The following is a 13,920-nucleotide window of genomic DNA, read 5'->3' on the forward strand; positions in this document are numbered from 1 at the left end:
GCCTGCTTAAGACTGAGCAGAAGAGAGCTTGATCCCAGAGGACAGCTCAGAAAGGCTTTGAATCAGATATACAATATTTGATTCCTTTAAGGAGATATGGCCAGGAGTCTAGGTTTCACCATTTTAACCAGACCCTGGCCTGTCATCTCATATAGGACTCATATGCCTACCCCTAATCACCCAGGTAAGCTATGGGGTAGCCAACTACCTGTCTGCCTGAGGCAGAATATCTCAGTAAAGGTTAATAGCTCATGTAAGTGCTTCAGGGGCAGAATTACAACCATTAATTCAGGACAACTGATGTGCCAATCAAGTTGACGACCTCTCCATATCCCTTGAGCTGGACCGCCATCTAAGACCCCACCCCAGTCCATGTGGGAAGCATTTCGTGTTGGAATCAATGTTAATGACATGCCTAGAGTGGGACCCAAGGTGAGCCACATAGAAAGGGTAAGAAGCCTGCAGCGCATAACCCTTAACATAAACATGGGTTTTAGAAAGTGCACAAGGCGTTCAGAGTGCACTTACCATAAGCATGGATCTTTCAAAGGCCACAAGGAGTTAAGCCCTCACCAAATGTTCCCCTAGAGCGAGGGGTGACACTGCAAGCTTAACCTTAAGGGCTGCATATCAGAGAGCCTCACAGAGAGCCTAACAACCTACAGCACAGCATAACAACTTTCTAAAGCAAGAGGAATACTTAACATGCTCAACAGAAATACAGAGCATGGCTCTTGGGAGCCAGCACTTAGCATAATGACTCTCTAAAGCGAGGGGAGTGCTCTTATGCTTACCACCTACAGCATGTGTTATACTTTCCACGTCTGCGAGTCCGCTAGTGTCCACTATGGTATGCGTGATGTAAAAATCATCATCATCTTAGAGTGTCACGGAGGCTCTGAGTGGACATCCGCATGCCTCACATTTTTTTGTGACCAAAGTACGCACAGAAAATAGGCTTCAAAAGCACCAATTGCACATGTGCAGGCTGAATGAAGAAGCCTGTTGCTACTCGAACCTGTACAATCCGTTGATAAAACAATATATAGACATCCAAATGTGCCATAATTCTGGGCAATTGTTTGTTCACATGGCTGAAGCATGGAGTTCTAAGGATTACTATTCCTAAGGCCTGGTTCACATGGGACGATTTTAAAATTGTCGGCCGATTTTCCAAACCTGAGAGACCCCACACACGGCGATAAAAAATCACGGGTCTAACAGTTTTGGTCGTTCAGTGTGTGGTGTGCAGCCACACGGCAATATCAACACATCACACACGAACCGATTTGACTCCCGAGCATTCCCAGGTCAGACGGGAAATCTCGCAAAATCCCTCGAGATCAAACGTGACTTCAGAGTAAACAATCATGGCGGACGAAGAGGATGCAGTGGCCATAGTTTGTGCTTTGTTTTTAATGGGAAAAAAAAAACATAAGAAAAACAAGAAAAGGCGATGGTCAAAGAGGTGGAGACAACGCGAGCATGGACTATACTTGCTACATCATGATATGGAGGAAAGTTGTTGTTTTATCTCATAGAAATGTTGTTACGTACTACACAGATTAATAACCGTTGAAATAAACGTTCATATATTCGTTTCCATGTACTCGGGTGGACTGCAGTTGTGGATGTAGTTATGCCCATCGACTTTATTTGTATTTGTTATATTTGTTATATTATATACGCCAGCTGTTTTGATTTTGTTTCCCGGTACTATCACCGCCTCGTCACCTCGCTTTCTGATTGGCTACACGCCACAGTCCACAGGCTGCGTGATTGTTTGTCCTCGGGGGACACCACACACGAGAAGAAATCGGGCCAAATAAATCCAACATGTTGGATATCCCCGATTTGAGATCGGAGCGGTCCCGACGTTCTTCCGAGCAGAGGAGAGCGGTCTTAACACACCACACACGGCAGGAATATTTGATCAGATTATTTTACGATAATCAGAGCATCCTAAGATTGTCGGAAGGGGTGAATCGGGGCTAAAATCGGCCTAATTATCCTGCCGTGTGAACCAGCCTTAAGATAAGTGCAATGAGCCCATTCTATTTCCTCGAGAACTGAACACACATGCTTCTCTCCAACTCATAGCACACGAGTCATGCAAATCTTCAGATATCAATTGAAACTGGTGTTTCATGGAGGAACACATACTCTCAGCATGCTTGCCGGGTGTTTTCATAAACAATCTTTTTTGAAGATGAAGAAGACAATGAAGTGTTCCTCTAGTGTCTTTTTATACTACACAGGTAGTGACATCATAGGCTGTCCGGGGCAATGTTGAAAGGGAACTCACTCTTTTCTCAACAATCGTTGATATTGTCCCTCAAATTGTGAGCGTAAAATGCTGAACTTTAATACTTATAATTTACATACCATTTTTTTTCACATTTAACATTTTTATTATTACATTTTCAGTTTTCATTACAATTTTGTTAAAATTTGAACAATTGTGTCGTTTTTTTGTTGTTGTTTTTCTTTTTAGTCAGTTTTAGTTTTAGTTAATTTAGTACGTGAAGTTAAATCAAGTGAAAATTAGAAACTAGCTGGAACTTTCTATATTATATGTTTTTAGTTTTAGTTAACTATAATACCCTTGGTTCAAACCACTAGCCCTATGTATCTGCATAGGGCTAATTTTAATGATAATACTAATATCATAAATACATTTATTTTGCTAAGAAATACAGATCAATACAATAACAACAGACCGATTGTGGATGTAACCTGAAAATGTCTTGAACTGGGACCAAAATATGAGTCAGGCATGTTATATATTTATTTTTGTAATATTCATCCTAACATTCAAGAAACACTGTGAAAATGTAATTGACAGAAAGGAAAAATCAGGAACTACTGAAAATGGACAGAAAGAAGGACAATGGACATAAAACCTTGAAAAACGAGGTAACTGACAAATAAAACATCCAGGAAAAATAAGAGCAAGTAGAAAGTAGAAACACGTAATTATTTTAAACTTACTCTCGACCACGGTCTTCCGATCTGACCCGTCGTCATTGATCTGCTGAATATTTCCAAAGTGGATGTCACTGTAGAAGATCCGATTGGCTCCTTTTCCGCCTCCTCCGCGGTAATCAAACGTTAGCGCGATGACGTTCTTCATGTGGTCAGGATCTTCAAATGGTTTGATTGGTGCATTGAGGTTGTTTTCATCTGATAAGTGCACACTCTTTAGTATCGTGCGTTCTGAATACAGCAGGTATCCATCGTAGTCACGGCAACTCTGACTGTCCTCGGCTAACATTCCGTGAGCGCAAGCACATGTTCTCTGTCCATTACCACGGTAAAGACAAAGCTGCTGGCAGCCACCATTGTTGTTCTTGCAGATATTAGTTCCTGCAGACAGATTAAGAAATTAACAGTTAAGAAATACTGCAACCAAGAAAAAATTCTGCATTTTTTTCATAGATTCAGTGGTAATAGCATTAGCATGAAATCAAAATGCAAATTTAGTGACTCAGTTAATCAATCAGGAATTGAGACATCAACATGATGCCTATTTTATTTAAAACCGCTGTTTTGAACGATGAAGGAAAAAGGATAGAAGGAAAAAAAATGAATATAAATAGTTTACGGTAAATGTTGATTTAAACAACACCAAACAATCGAATTATATTTTAGTATCAATGAGAATTTTTGACTGAGATTTATAGGTTTTTATATATTTATTTATACTTAGAGATTTCAAATGAGCTTTTACATGTTAAATTTAGATTTTAGTATTTTTGTCATATTTATTAGCTTTCTTATGTCTATATATTTTTTATAATTTTAATATGAGTTTTCATTTGAGTTATTTTAGTGCATCAAGTTAAAACTAAATGAAAATGAAAAATATCGCATTGGCAAGTAGGTAAAATTTTAAGATTAAATTTAAATGTAAATTTAAATTAATTTATTTTACATTTATGCATTTAGCAGACGGTTTTTATCCAATGGTTATTCAGGCGATCAATTTTTGCAGTCACACATGCAGTGGTAAAGTTGGTAATAAATTAGTAAGTATAAACAATCCTCTGCATAATTTATGTTGTATTACTGGTTGTGTTACAGCACATCTTGCAAGAACAATGTCATGATACACTCACCTTGTTGCCGCGCTCTGTTAAAGACCTTGATGTCTTTGAGTTGGACGCCGATGCCTGTCCTCAGACTTACTGAATCTGTTGCATTGTCTTTACTGCCGCGCTTTATTGAACCATTTGCATGAGTCCTAAAGAAATAATATGCTTTTTTATTTTTTAATAAATAAAATAATAATCGTAATGTGCAATTTACATATGTATAGTTCATGTTCAAGGCTTTTAACATATACAAATTTGGCACTTTAACATTATTTGTTTAGAGTTCAAAGGCTCTATAGGGATAGCAAATAAATTAAAGTGTATAAAAAAAATCAATAAAATGTTAAGTGTTGTAGCTTAATCATCATGTTGGTGATGAAGAATAAATGGATTAAAGTCTACAGTCATACACTGACCGGTCGCTCCAATATATGTAGCTCTCAAACACAGATACGGAGAACATGTCCATGTTGTTGCTGGAAAGCACCACCTCTCTGTTCTCACCCGTCTCCAGGTTAATGCGCTCAATCTTATCTGTGCGCGCATCGCACCAGTACAGCAAACCGTCCTACAAGACACACAATAACCACAACTGTTAGTGAGAGAAAGGTGCTAATACATTTCATATAATTTGCATCAATGTCAGCTTTTTACCAAACCCTAGTGAGCTGCTTCTCTAGACCTGTAGCACAAACAGCAGCCAGCTAACAATGTATTAAATCATAATAGAAACATGTTAGCAACATGCTAGCAATGTGCTAAATCATGCTAGAAACATGCTAAAACATGTCAGCATTGTGTTAATGCATGATAGAAACCTGCTAGCAACATGCTAAAGCATGTGCTAATTAATTCTAGAAACGTTATCATCATGTCAAACATGCTAACAAATTGTTAGATAATGCAAGAAACCTAATGTGTTAGAACATGCTACAACACGTAGCAATGTGCTAGTTTGTGTTAGAAACATGCTAAATCATACAAACAATGTGTTAGAAATGTTCTATCTATCTATCTATCTATCTGAATAAATAAAACTATGAATAAAAATGTGATCAATATAATTAATATAGATCTTACCAAATATGTCACTATATACTTTTATTATTTTATCAAACTATTGCATAAAATAAGCTTAGCAATATGTTACTGTGGTTAGACAGCGAATCGATTCAAGATTCAAGATTCAAGATTCAACCCACATGTCTGTAACCAATTTGGTTCAGGAATTCAAATACAGAATGATTTGATTAGGTCCAATTCATAATGAGATTCAGTTCAATTCGATCTTGATTAATGATCCAATTCTGTATTTTTAAAGAGCATTTATATGATTACAGTATGGAAATGCTTATTCTAATGTGTTTATCCTATATAAAATAAAAATTAAAAAACATTTTAAATCAATTATTCATTGAAGCAAATGTTTTATGATTCAAATTCCATGTTTCAAGATCTATGCATTTGCAGGATTTGTAAGCGATGCATCAACAAACGAGTGAATGGTTACACCTCTAGTGCTTAGATTAAAAGACTGATATTCACACAGAGTTAACATAAATGTGTCATACGCACCTGATAGTCAATAGAGACGCCGTTGGGCCAGCTAATACTGACGTTCACCAGCACAGCTCTGTTAGATCCATCCAGACGAGATCTTTCTATGCGTGGATACTGTCCCCACTCCGTCCAGAACAGATACCTGCACACACAAGCCCCCATGAGGAGAGCGCCGCTTCATTCATGGAGCAGAAATGTACAATAAAAGACAGGAAGTCAGCGTTATTCAGATCTCACCCTTTCTCGGGATGTACAGTAATGGCCCGCGGTTTGTCCAGTCCTTGGGAGATGACCACATATCGAAATGAGCCATTCAATCTGGCAACCTCAATCACATCAAAGCCCTGGTCCGTCCAGTAGATGTTTCCTAAAGCACACACAGGATCAAGGCAGTAGTGATGCTATTGCAATAAAGATCTGAATGCATCCGAAAGTGTCAAAAGAGCCTGTGTTTGAGAGTCACCAGCGATCCAGTCGACAGCGATGCCCTCCACACGGCCGATGCCGTTAGTGATGATGTCCTCTCTCCACGTCTGATCTCTCTTCGCTCTGCTGATGGTGCTCAAACCCATGTCAACCCAATAGATGGTGTCGTTATCTATATAACACGCATATGAATTACAGAACAGATTACATACAGTTACAGGAAAAATACAAAACAAAAAAACAGATATACAATTGGTCATTATTCATATCTATATCATATCATATGATATTGATCATATCGATATCTATCTATCTATCTATCTATCTATCTATCTATCTATCTATCTATCTATCTGTCTATCTATCTATCTATCTATCTATCTATCTATCTATCTATCTATCTATCTATCTATGTATCTATCTATCTATCTATCTATCTGTCTGTCTATCTATCTGTCTATCTATCTATCTATCTATCTGTCTGTCTATCTATCTGTCTATCTATCTATCTATCTATCTGTCTGTCTATCTATCTGTCTATCTATCTATCTATCTATCTGTCTGTCTATCTATGTATCTATCTATCTATCTATCTATCTATCTGTCTATCTATCTGTCTATCTATCTACCAAAACACATGGTTTTGTGTCAAACACGAATATTTATTGTGGGATGACAAAAAAACAATACTGGAACATATTCACATATATCCAGTTTACTGACAGACAAATATAATTCTTATTATTTGGAATGAGTTTCAGACTCTTTCAGCTCAATTTAACAATTAAACAATTAACATATTAAACCACTGTTGTACATCAGAAAACATCTGTATTATAAATCAGGAGACATGAGACTCACCGGCATGAAAATCAATCCCGACGGCGAGTGATGTGCCTGAAACCGGTACAAGGGCATCGGATTTGTCAGCGGGGTCCAGCGGGATTCCTCTAATGCCCTCATGAACAGAGTACAGCAGGAATGAACCCACACCTGAAATCAACACAATCACCACACATCAGTTCTACATCAGTTTCTACAAATACAAGCTTTTGTTATTATTTTTTGCCACTTTTCAAATTCCTATTATGTATAGATTTCATGTTTCACACTTGTATTTCCCTCCAAGACTAATCATTACTATACATTACTGTTCAAAGTTTTTAAGGTTTGCACACCAATGTTGCAGTAACACAGAAATCATGTAAATACTAAAAATACTTGTTAAAAATGTAATTTATTGTTTGAGATCACAGCTGAATTACCAGCATCCTGTTAACATCCAGTCTTCAGTGTCACATGGTCCTTCAGAAATCATTTGAATATGTTGATTTATCAATACTGAAAACAGTTTTGTTGTAAATAGTAATACTTTTATTTTTTTAAAGGATTCTATTATGAATAGAAAGTTAAATAAAAATAAAAAAAATCAGCTTTTATTTAAAATGGAAATATTTTGTAAGATTATAAATGTCTTCACTATAAGTTTCTATTTAATGTGTCTTTGATGAATTTCTTCTTCAAAAAATAAATAGCTAAATAAAATGAAATAAAATACTGACTCCAAACGTTTAAACAGTAGTGCATGAAAAACTGATAATAAATAATTAACAAAGAAACAATTATATATATATATATATATATATATATATATATATATATATATATATATATATATATATATATATATATATATATATATATATATATATAACTAATCATTTTCATATATATATATATATATATATATATATATATATATATATATATATATGAAAATGATTAGTTTTGACATAATTTACAAGACTTAAATTACAAAAAGTGTGACAATTAAATAATGTGTACTTAAGATACATTCAATGCAATCTATAAAGGTAGCATGGCAAATGGGATGTGTTCATTCGTCAGGTAAAAACATCCCCAGCTGTAGCGACACCCAAGCATTTACTCTGTGCAAACACTGTGGTCTATTGTACCTACGTACATGTCATATTCTCAAAAGGATGTCACACATAATAGTGAGTCTGAATGTGATGTGTGTATGTGTGTGAATGTCAGGTGTGTGTGTTCTGCTCGTACCCTCGCAGGACTGCTGTCCGCTCCTCAGGCTGTATCCCGCGGTGCACATGCAGGAGCGGCTGGAGGCAGATGTGGGCAGACACAGCTGAGAGCAGTCACCATTGTTGTTACTGCACATGTTTGAACCTGATGATACAACACACACAGTTTAGCCCAGCAAACTCAAGTTTACCTAAGGGACAAATTTCAGTAGAAAAGCTCAGCACAAACCACCCACAATACAGTTTAACCGGAGGTCATCTGCACTGGCTCTGTAAACTGATGTGCTGTAAGTATTTAAATGAAGGAACAGTTCACCCAAAAATGCTGAGATTGTACTCACCCTCAAGCCATTCAAGAACTAGAGATACAATTTACATTGCATCACTTCCAGTGGATGCTCTGCAGTGAATGGGTGCCGTCAGAATGAGAGTCCAAACAGCTGTTAAAAACATCACAATAATCCACAAGATATCCACACTACTCCAGTCCATCAGTTCACATCTTCAAGAGCCAGATCTGCTCGTTTGTAAGAAAACGAACCCAGCATTATAGCATTGTTACGACATTGTTTTGAGCTAAAATATTAGTCCAGAATCCATAATAACGCTTGCTCCAGTGAAAAAGTCACCTGGTTTGAATCGGGAGAGAAATCTTCAGGGATCAAGCTGTTAACTGATGGACTGAAGTGGTGTGGATTACTTGCTTTTATCAGCTGTTTGGACTCTCAGTCTGACGGCACCCATTCACTGCAGAGCATCCATTGGTGAGCCAGTCATGCAATGATACATTTCTTGATCTCTGTCCAGATGTAGAAACAAACTAATCTACATCTTAGATGGCTTGTGTGTGAGTACATGTTCAGCAAATGTTCATTTTTGTGTGAACTATTGCGTTAAACTAAGTCAAGGTCACTCTTTTTATCAATGCTAATGAGGCTCATTGTAGGCACAATGAACTAGCTTGAAAATTGCAATTTGTTCTCAGCACAGATTTTTCTGGCTGTCATCTGAACAGTTCCTTATACACTGCATGTAGTTGATTCTTGAACCTGTCTGCACGGTCTCATTGTAGATCTTCATGTGCATCATGGGAGACGTGCTGTTTCTCAAGACCTTCCAGTCTCCTCCATCACTCTTGTCACAGGTGCCGATCTCATCCGTGCCCTGATCCGCCCACCACAGCTTATCACCTGCACAACAGCAGTCATGACATTAGTATTTAACAAAAAGACCGCCAATGAAACGACCAGTGCTATATTTACCCATGATAGCCAGCGCAGAGGCTTTGTTGAGTTTGCCTTTGACCGCGTCTAACACCTCCAGCCCTGACCCGTCCAGCTTACAGCGGTTAATGGTGCTGTTTCCTGAGCTGATCCAGTACAGCTGCTCCGTGTCGTAGTCTATGGACAGACCTGCAGCACACACACTGCTCAGCGGCTCAAAAGGATGCAGTTGTGCTTTATAATTCTCAACGGATTCTCAACTGCATCAAATTTCATATTTACATACATTAAATGTATTCGTTTAACAATAATAAAAAAAACAACAATAATAAATGTCAGCTGTCACTCACCCACTGGTCCTTTCTGATTGGTGAAGATCACGGTACGGTTCGTGCCGTCAGTGTTGGCCATGCTGATGTTATTTCCATCAGTCCAGTACAGCTTTCTGGACATGAAACAGTTAACAAAACAAGAATGTTAAGCAGGTTACATCCCATTATCAAACATTTGACTCAATTAACCAATCACAATATGACCTTGTGCGATTATTCCATCATGATTTGATTATTTGAGCAGCATGTACTGGGTGCATCAAAGTAAATGTGCTGCAGTTGAGTTTCTTCTGCAAACGAGTGAACGATTCATTCTGAATGGACCAGTTAAGTTCTTGTTCATTTTCACCGTGCACATAGAGCTCTGACACAGACAACATGACAGAAATGTTGAGTGATTTCTGAGATACCACATAAATACTCCTTCAAATCACAATCATAAATTATAAAATGGTTATTGGGAATATGCCATTAATGATTATTAAAAACAAGAGTTATTATAGTTAACTAAAATGAAATCCTTAAAAACGTGACTTAAAAACATAAAATATTAAATAATAATAATAATAATAATAATAAAATAAATAATACATATTATTATAAAACTATAAAATTAAGGTGACAAATATACAAAGTCAAATCTATTTCAAGATATTCCCAAAAACTATAATATCATATTATAGAGTATTTTATTTCATTGCATGCTTCATTTCCACTAGCATGGTAGACGATAATAAAGAACGATGATACAAAAGCAGTTTGGGCCCTTTTTCTAATCTTCCTGCTCATTTTTCACATCAGGTGTGACATCAGGTGTGAGTCAGATCAGTGTCTGATATGGACTACACTTAAAAACTCATTGAAATGTTGTCTCTTTGATGCATATCAGATACATATTTTTCTCTTTTTCATGCAATCAAAAGGAAACTTAAATTAAGCCTGTAATTCCAATAAAACAAGAGTGCATGCGGCTGCATCCTTTTGGCATCTTTGAGGAAGTGGGATGTGTTCTTGTGTTAGCGTTCTGGGGTAAATGTCACTAGTGTTTGTGGCACGGGTTGACTCACCCCAGTATGGGATGCAGCACGAGGCAGTGGGGTTTGTCCAGGCCCTGAATAACAGCGTTCTTGAAGGAGCCGTCCAGTCTGGCGACGTTGATCTGTTTCTTATTGCCATCATAGCTGGTCCAGAAGAGATTACGTGACACCCAGTCCACCGCCAGACCATGTGCGTTGGGAATATCTGACCACACGCAAGACACACCAAATAACCATTTCCAGATATTAATTCTTGGATAAGAAAAAATAAATCTAAACATTGAGTGCATTTCCACAGGAATAAACATCTGGATAAACAGAAAGATGGATGGTAAAGTGTGAGTCATCGTTTCATCGTATTACCCACATGTCTGTAATTTGGTTTTGAGGGCTCTGCTAATTTAACTTAAACAGCATTTCTAAAAACACACTCGACTGTAAACAGGACAACAGTTCTGCTCTGTAAACAATGACTGAGATTCTCATACGAGTCAGCTTTAAACAACCACATCCTGATATTATACAGCCTTTCGTGAACTCCCAAGAGAATCATTTGATTCAACTCAATGGGACGGCTCATCATAAAATGTGTTTACCCACATGTCAAAAGTTTAGGAAAAAAATAAGAAAGAAAGAATGTCATCCAGATTACAACCATTAGAAATAACCACACTAACCATAGAAATTGTGTCTCAGTTGAATGAACTGGCTACAATATATATGAAGCCGATCATTATTTTAATCTCACATCATAACTGGTCATTATTACATTTATTTTTGTGATAATCAATGGTTTCTTATGCTCACCAAGGCTGGATTTATTTAATCAAAAACACAGTAAAACGTGAAATATTATTACAATTTAAAACGGCATTTTTATGTAATTTGTCCTTTGTCCTTCAGAAATCATACTAATATGCTGATTTGCTGCTCAAGACACGTTTCTGATTATTATCAATGTCAAAAACAGTTGTGCTGCCCAATATGTTTGTGGACACTGAGACACATTTCAGGATTCACAGATGAACAGAAAGTTGAAAAGAACTGCATTTATTTGAACTTATGACATCCTATATGTATTTACTGTCACTTTTGATCCATTTAATGCACGCTTGATGGATAAAACGATTTATTTCTCTATATATAAAAAACGTAGTGACCCCCAAACTTTTGGACGGTAGTGTATTAGAAATTAAACTTCTGATTATGCTAAATATCATTCTGAACTAATAACCGCAGAGACATTAAAAGCTAAAACAGCTTTTACAACATCAACAGCAATGTTCATTTCTAATAATAATACAATATTCATCCCAGGTAGCAAATCCACTAGCAAAGGAATGGAGTAATGATCATATTAAAGCAACCCAGTAAAATAAAACTACCGTCAAATATTTTCTGTTTTATTCCTTTCCCACTGAAGTCCGTCTGAATGAAGGTCATACCTGCAGACACCACCGTCTCTATTCCTGTGCCGTTGATGAAGGCCCTCTTGATGGTCTGAGTCCGAACATCTGACCAATAGATGCGCTGCTCCAGAGCGTCGTAATCTACAACCGTGACGTTGTCGATGTCGGGGACGGTGAAGGAGATGATGTAGTTGTAGTACGGATTATAGATGTCCACTCCTCTTATCTCAATCTGACGGGCGTACAGCAGGAACTGACGTGACTCTGGAAGAGACACAGAGAAACCCATCATGACTGGAGCCAGAGACAAAACAGATTCCTCCAAGGCAATGGATATGAAGATCCAGTAACTAATGTCAAACTAAACATCTGAAATTTGGTGGAAATAAATGTATTAATTATAAGAAATGCTGATTGATTTGTGTCTAGAATCCCTATTATGCCTGATTTATCTGTGTATTTAAGATGATTTTATTGGTGTTCTTTTTTATTTATTCATTTTTTTTTTTTTGGTCAGGGTTGCCTGGAGGGTCTTGTTTTGCCCTTCGTGTTCATGTTTGTGTTCCCCAGTCAGGATTATCTGTATTTTTGGATGTTGTTATTAAAGTTGTGTAGACAAGCCTTGCTCAATTCTTCTGCACATAGATTTCTATTGTAAGAGCATTACTGTATTGTATCTATATATTGTTTTTACAAATTAAGAGACAAATCTATTTTCTGTGGTAATCTATAGTAGGTATGGCTATAAAGAAGCCATAAAGAAATCCAGTTGACAGTAATTATATCCTTAACTGTTTCATTGTTATTATTCTGCATTTTTTTAGCATTATTTTTAAAGTAGCTTTTATTTCTATAATTTCAGTTCTCACTTTCAAGTTGTTTTGTTACATGTTTTTGTGTTTATTATTATTTTTTTAATATTTCTATTCAGCTTTTATAATAGCTCATATTTATTTGATTTCAGTTTGAGTAATGAATTTCAGTTTTTTTTTTTCTATTTCTAATTAGTTTTCATCTACTTTCTACATTCTACATCTACATTCTACTTTATTTCATTCTGTCAATGAACAAAAACTATTTAATTAGTTTTAGTTTTATTTGAGATTATCACTGCTAGGTATAAAGCAACAAATATGTCTGCAGATGTAAACCTGCATGCAGCACAGATTCTGTCAGGTTGTGGATCAGTCAGGATGAGCTCTGGATCAGGAGATCAGGAGATGAGGAGATGTGCTCTGGTTCATACCGTAGCAGGTGTGGTTGTCCTTGCTCAGTCTCATGAGGTGCGGGCAGGCACAGGAGAACGTCTGGTTATAGTTGATCAAGCACAGGTGAGAACATGGACCCAAACCACCGTTAGCAGCACAGGGGTTCGGTGCTGGAGAAACAGAGAGAGAGAGAGATGAGAGGCGCTGATACTTGTGATATTCTGTCTCCATCACATTCAAATTTATTACTGCCACCAAGAAACTGAAGCAGCTGAGACAGCAATACAGATGAAATTGCCAAAGTTTGGCTGTTTTGATATTACGAGCATTGTACTTATTTGAATGATTCATGATCTATATCTACTCTGTTTGATAAGGACGGGAAGTATGGTAAAAAAGTAAGAATGATTAATCCAATGGTTATGAGTTTACAACACCACTGCTCCTGTCAGACATGAACAACAGAAGTCTGCCTCTATAAGATGAAGTCAGTGAGTTAAACTATCATGACAAGTGTGTTCACACACTGCTTTATTAAGCGTCAAACACCATCAACACGTGTGTCCATCAA

At 36.9% G+C, this 13,920-nt stretch overlaps 1 protein-coding gene across 4 annotated transcripts in view; it reads right to left on the minus strand.

Moving 5' to 3' along the window:
- LOC128022657 (low-density lipoprotein receptor-related protein 1) overlaps window positions 1–13,920 on the minus strand; it is a 149,515-nt gene that overhangs the window by 67,773 nt on the left and 67,822 nt on the right. For all 4 annotated transcript variants that reach the window (XM_052610413.1, XM_052610412.1, XM_052610411.1 and 1 more), the window contains exons 28-41: window positions 13,388–13,519; window positions 12,178–12,405; window positions 10,763–10,937; window positions 9,714–9,808; window positions 9,403–9,552; window positions 9,190–9,330; window positions 8,160–8,285; window positions 6,942–7,073; window positions 6,118–6,252; window positions 5,892–6,021; window positions 5,670–5,796; window positions 4,511–4,662; window positions 4,119–4,243; window positions 2,992–3,366 (exon numbers count right to left, since the gene is read on the minus strand). In XM_052610413.1, coding sequence (XP_052466373.1) covers window positions 2,992–3,366; window positions 4,119–4,243; window positions 4,511–4,662; window positions 5,670–5,796; window positions 5,892–6,021; window positions 6,118–6,252; window positions 6,942–7,073; window positions 8,160–8,285; window positions 9,190–9,330; window positions 9,403–9,552; window positions 9,714–9,808; window positions 10,763–10,937; window positions 12,178–12,405; window positions 13,388–13,519 — 2,223 coding nt within the window. The remainder of the gene's footprint in view (window positions 1–2,991; window positions 3,367–4,118; window positions 4,244–4,510; window positions 4,663–5,669; window positions 5,797–5,891; window positions 6,022–6,117; window positions 6,253–6,941; window positions 7,074–8,159; window positions 8,286–9,189; window positions 9,331–9,402; window positions 9,553–9,713; window positions 9,809–10,762; window positions 10,938–12,177; window positions 12,406–13,387; window positions 13,520–13,920) is intronic.

This window comes from Carassius gibelio, chromosome A11 (genome assembly GCF_023724105.1).
Source record: "Carassius gibelio isolate Cgi1373 ecotype wild population from Czech Republic chromosome A11, carGib1.2-hapl.c, whole genome shotgun sequence".
NCBI classification, from domain to species: domain Eukaryota; kingdom Metazoa; phylum Chordata; class Actinopteri; order Cypriniformes; family Cyprinidae; genus Carassius; species Carassius gibelio.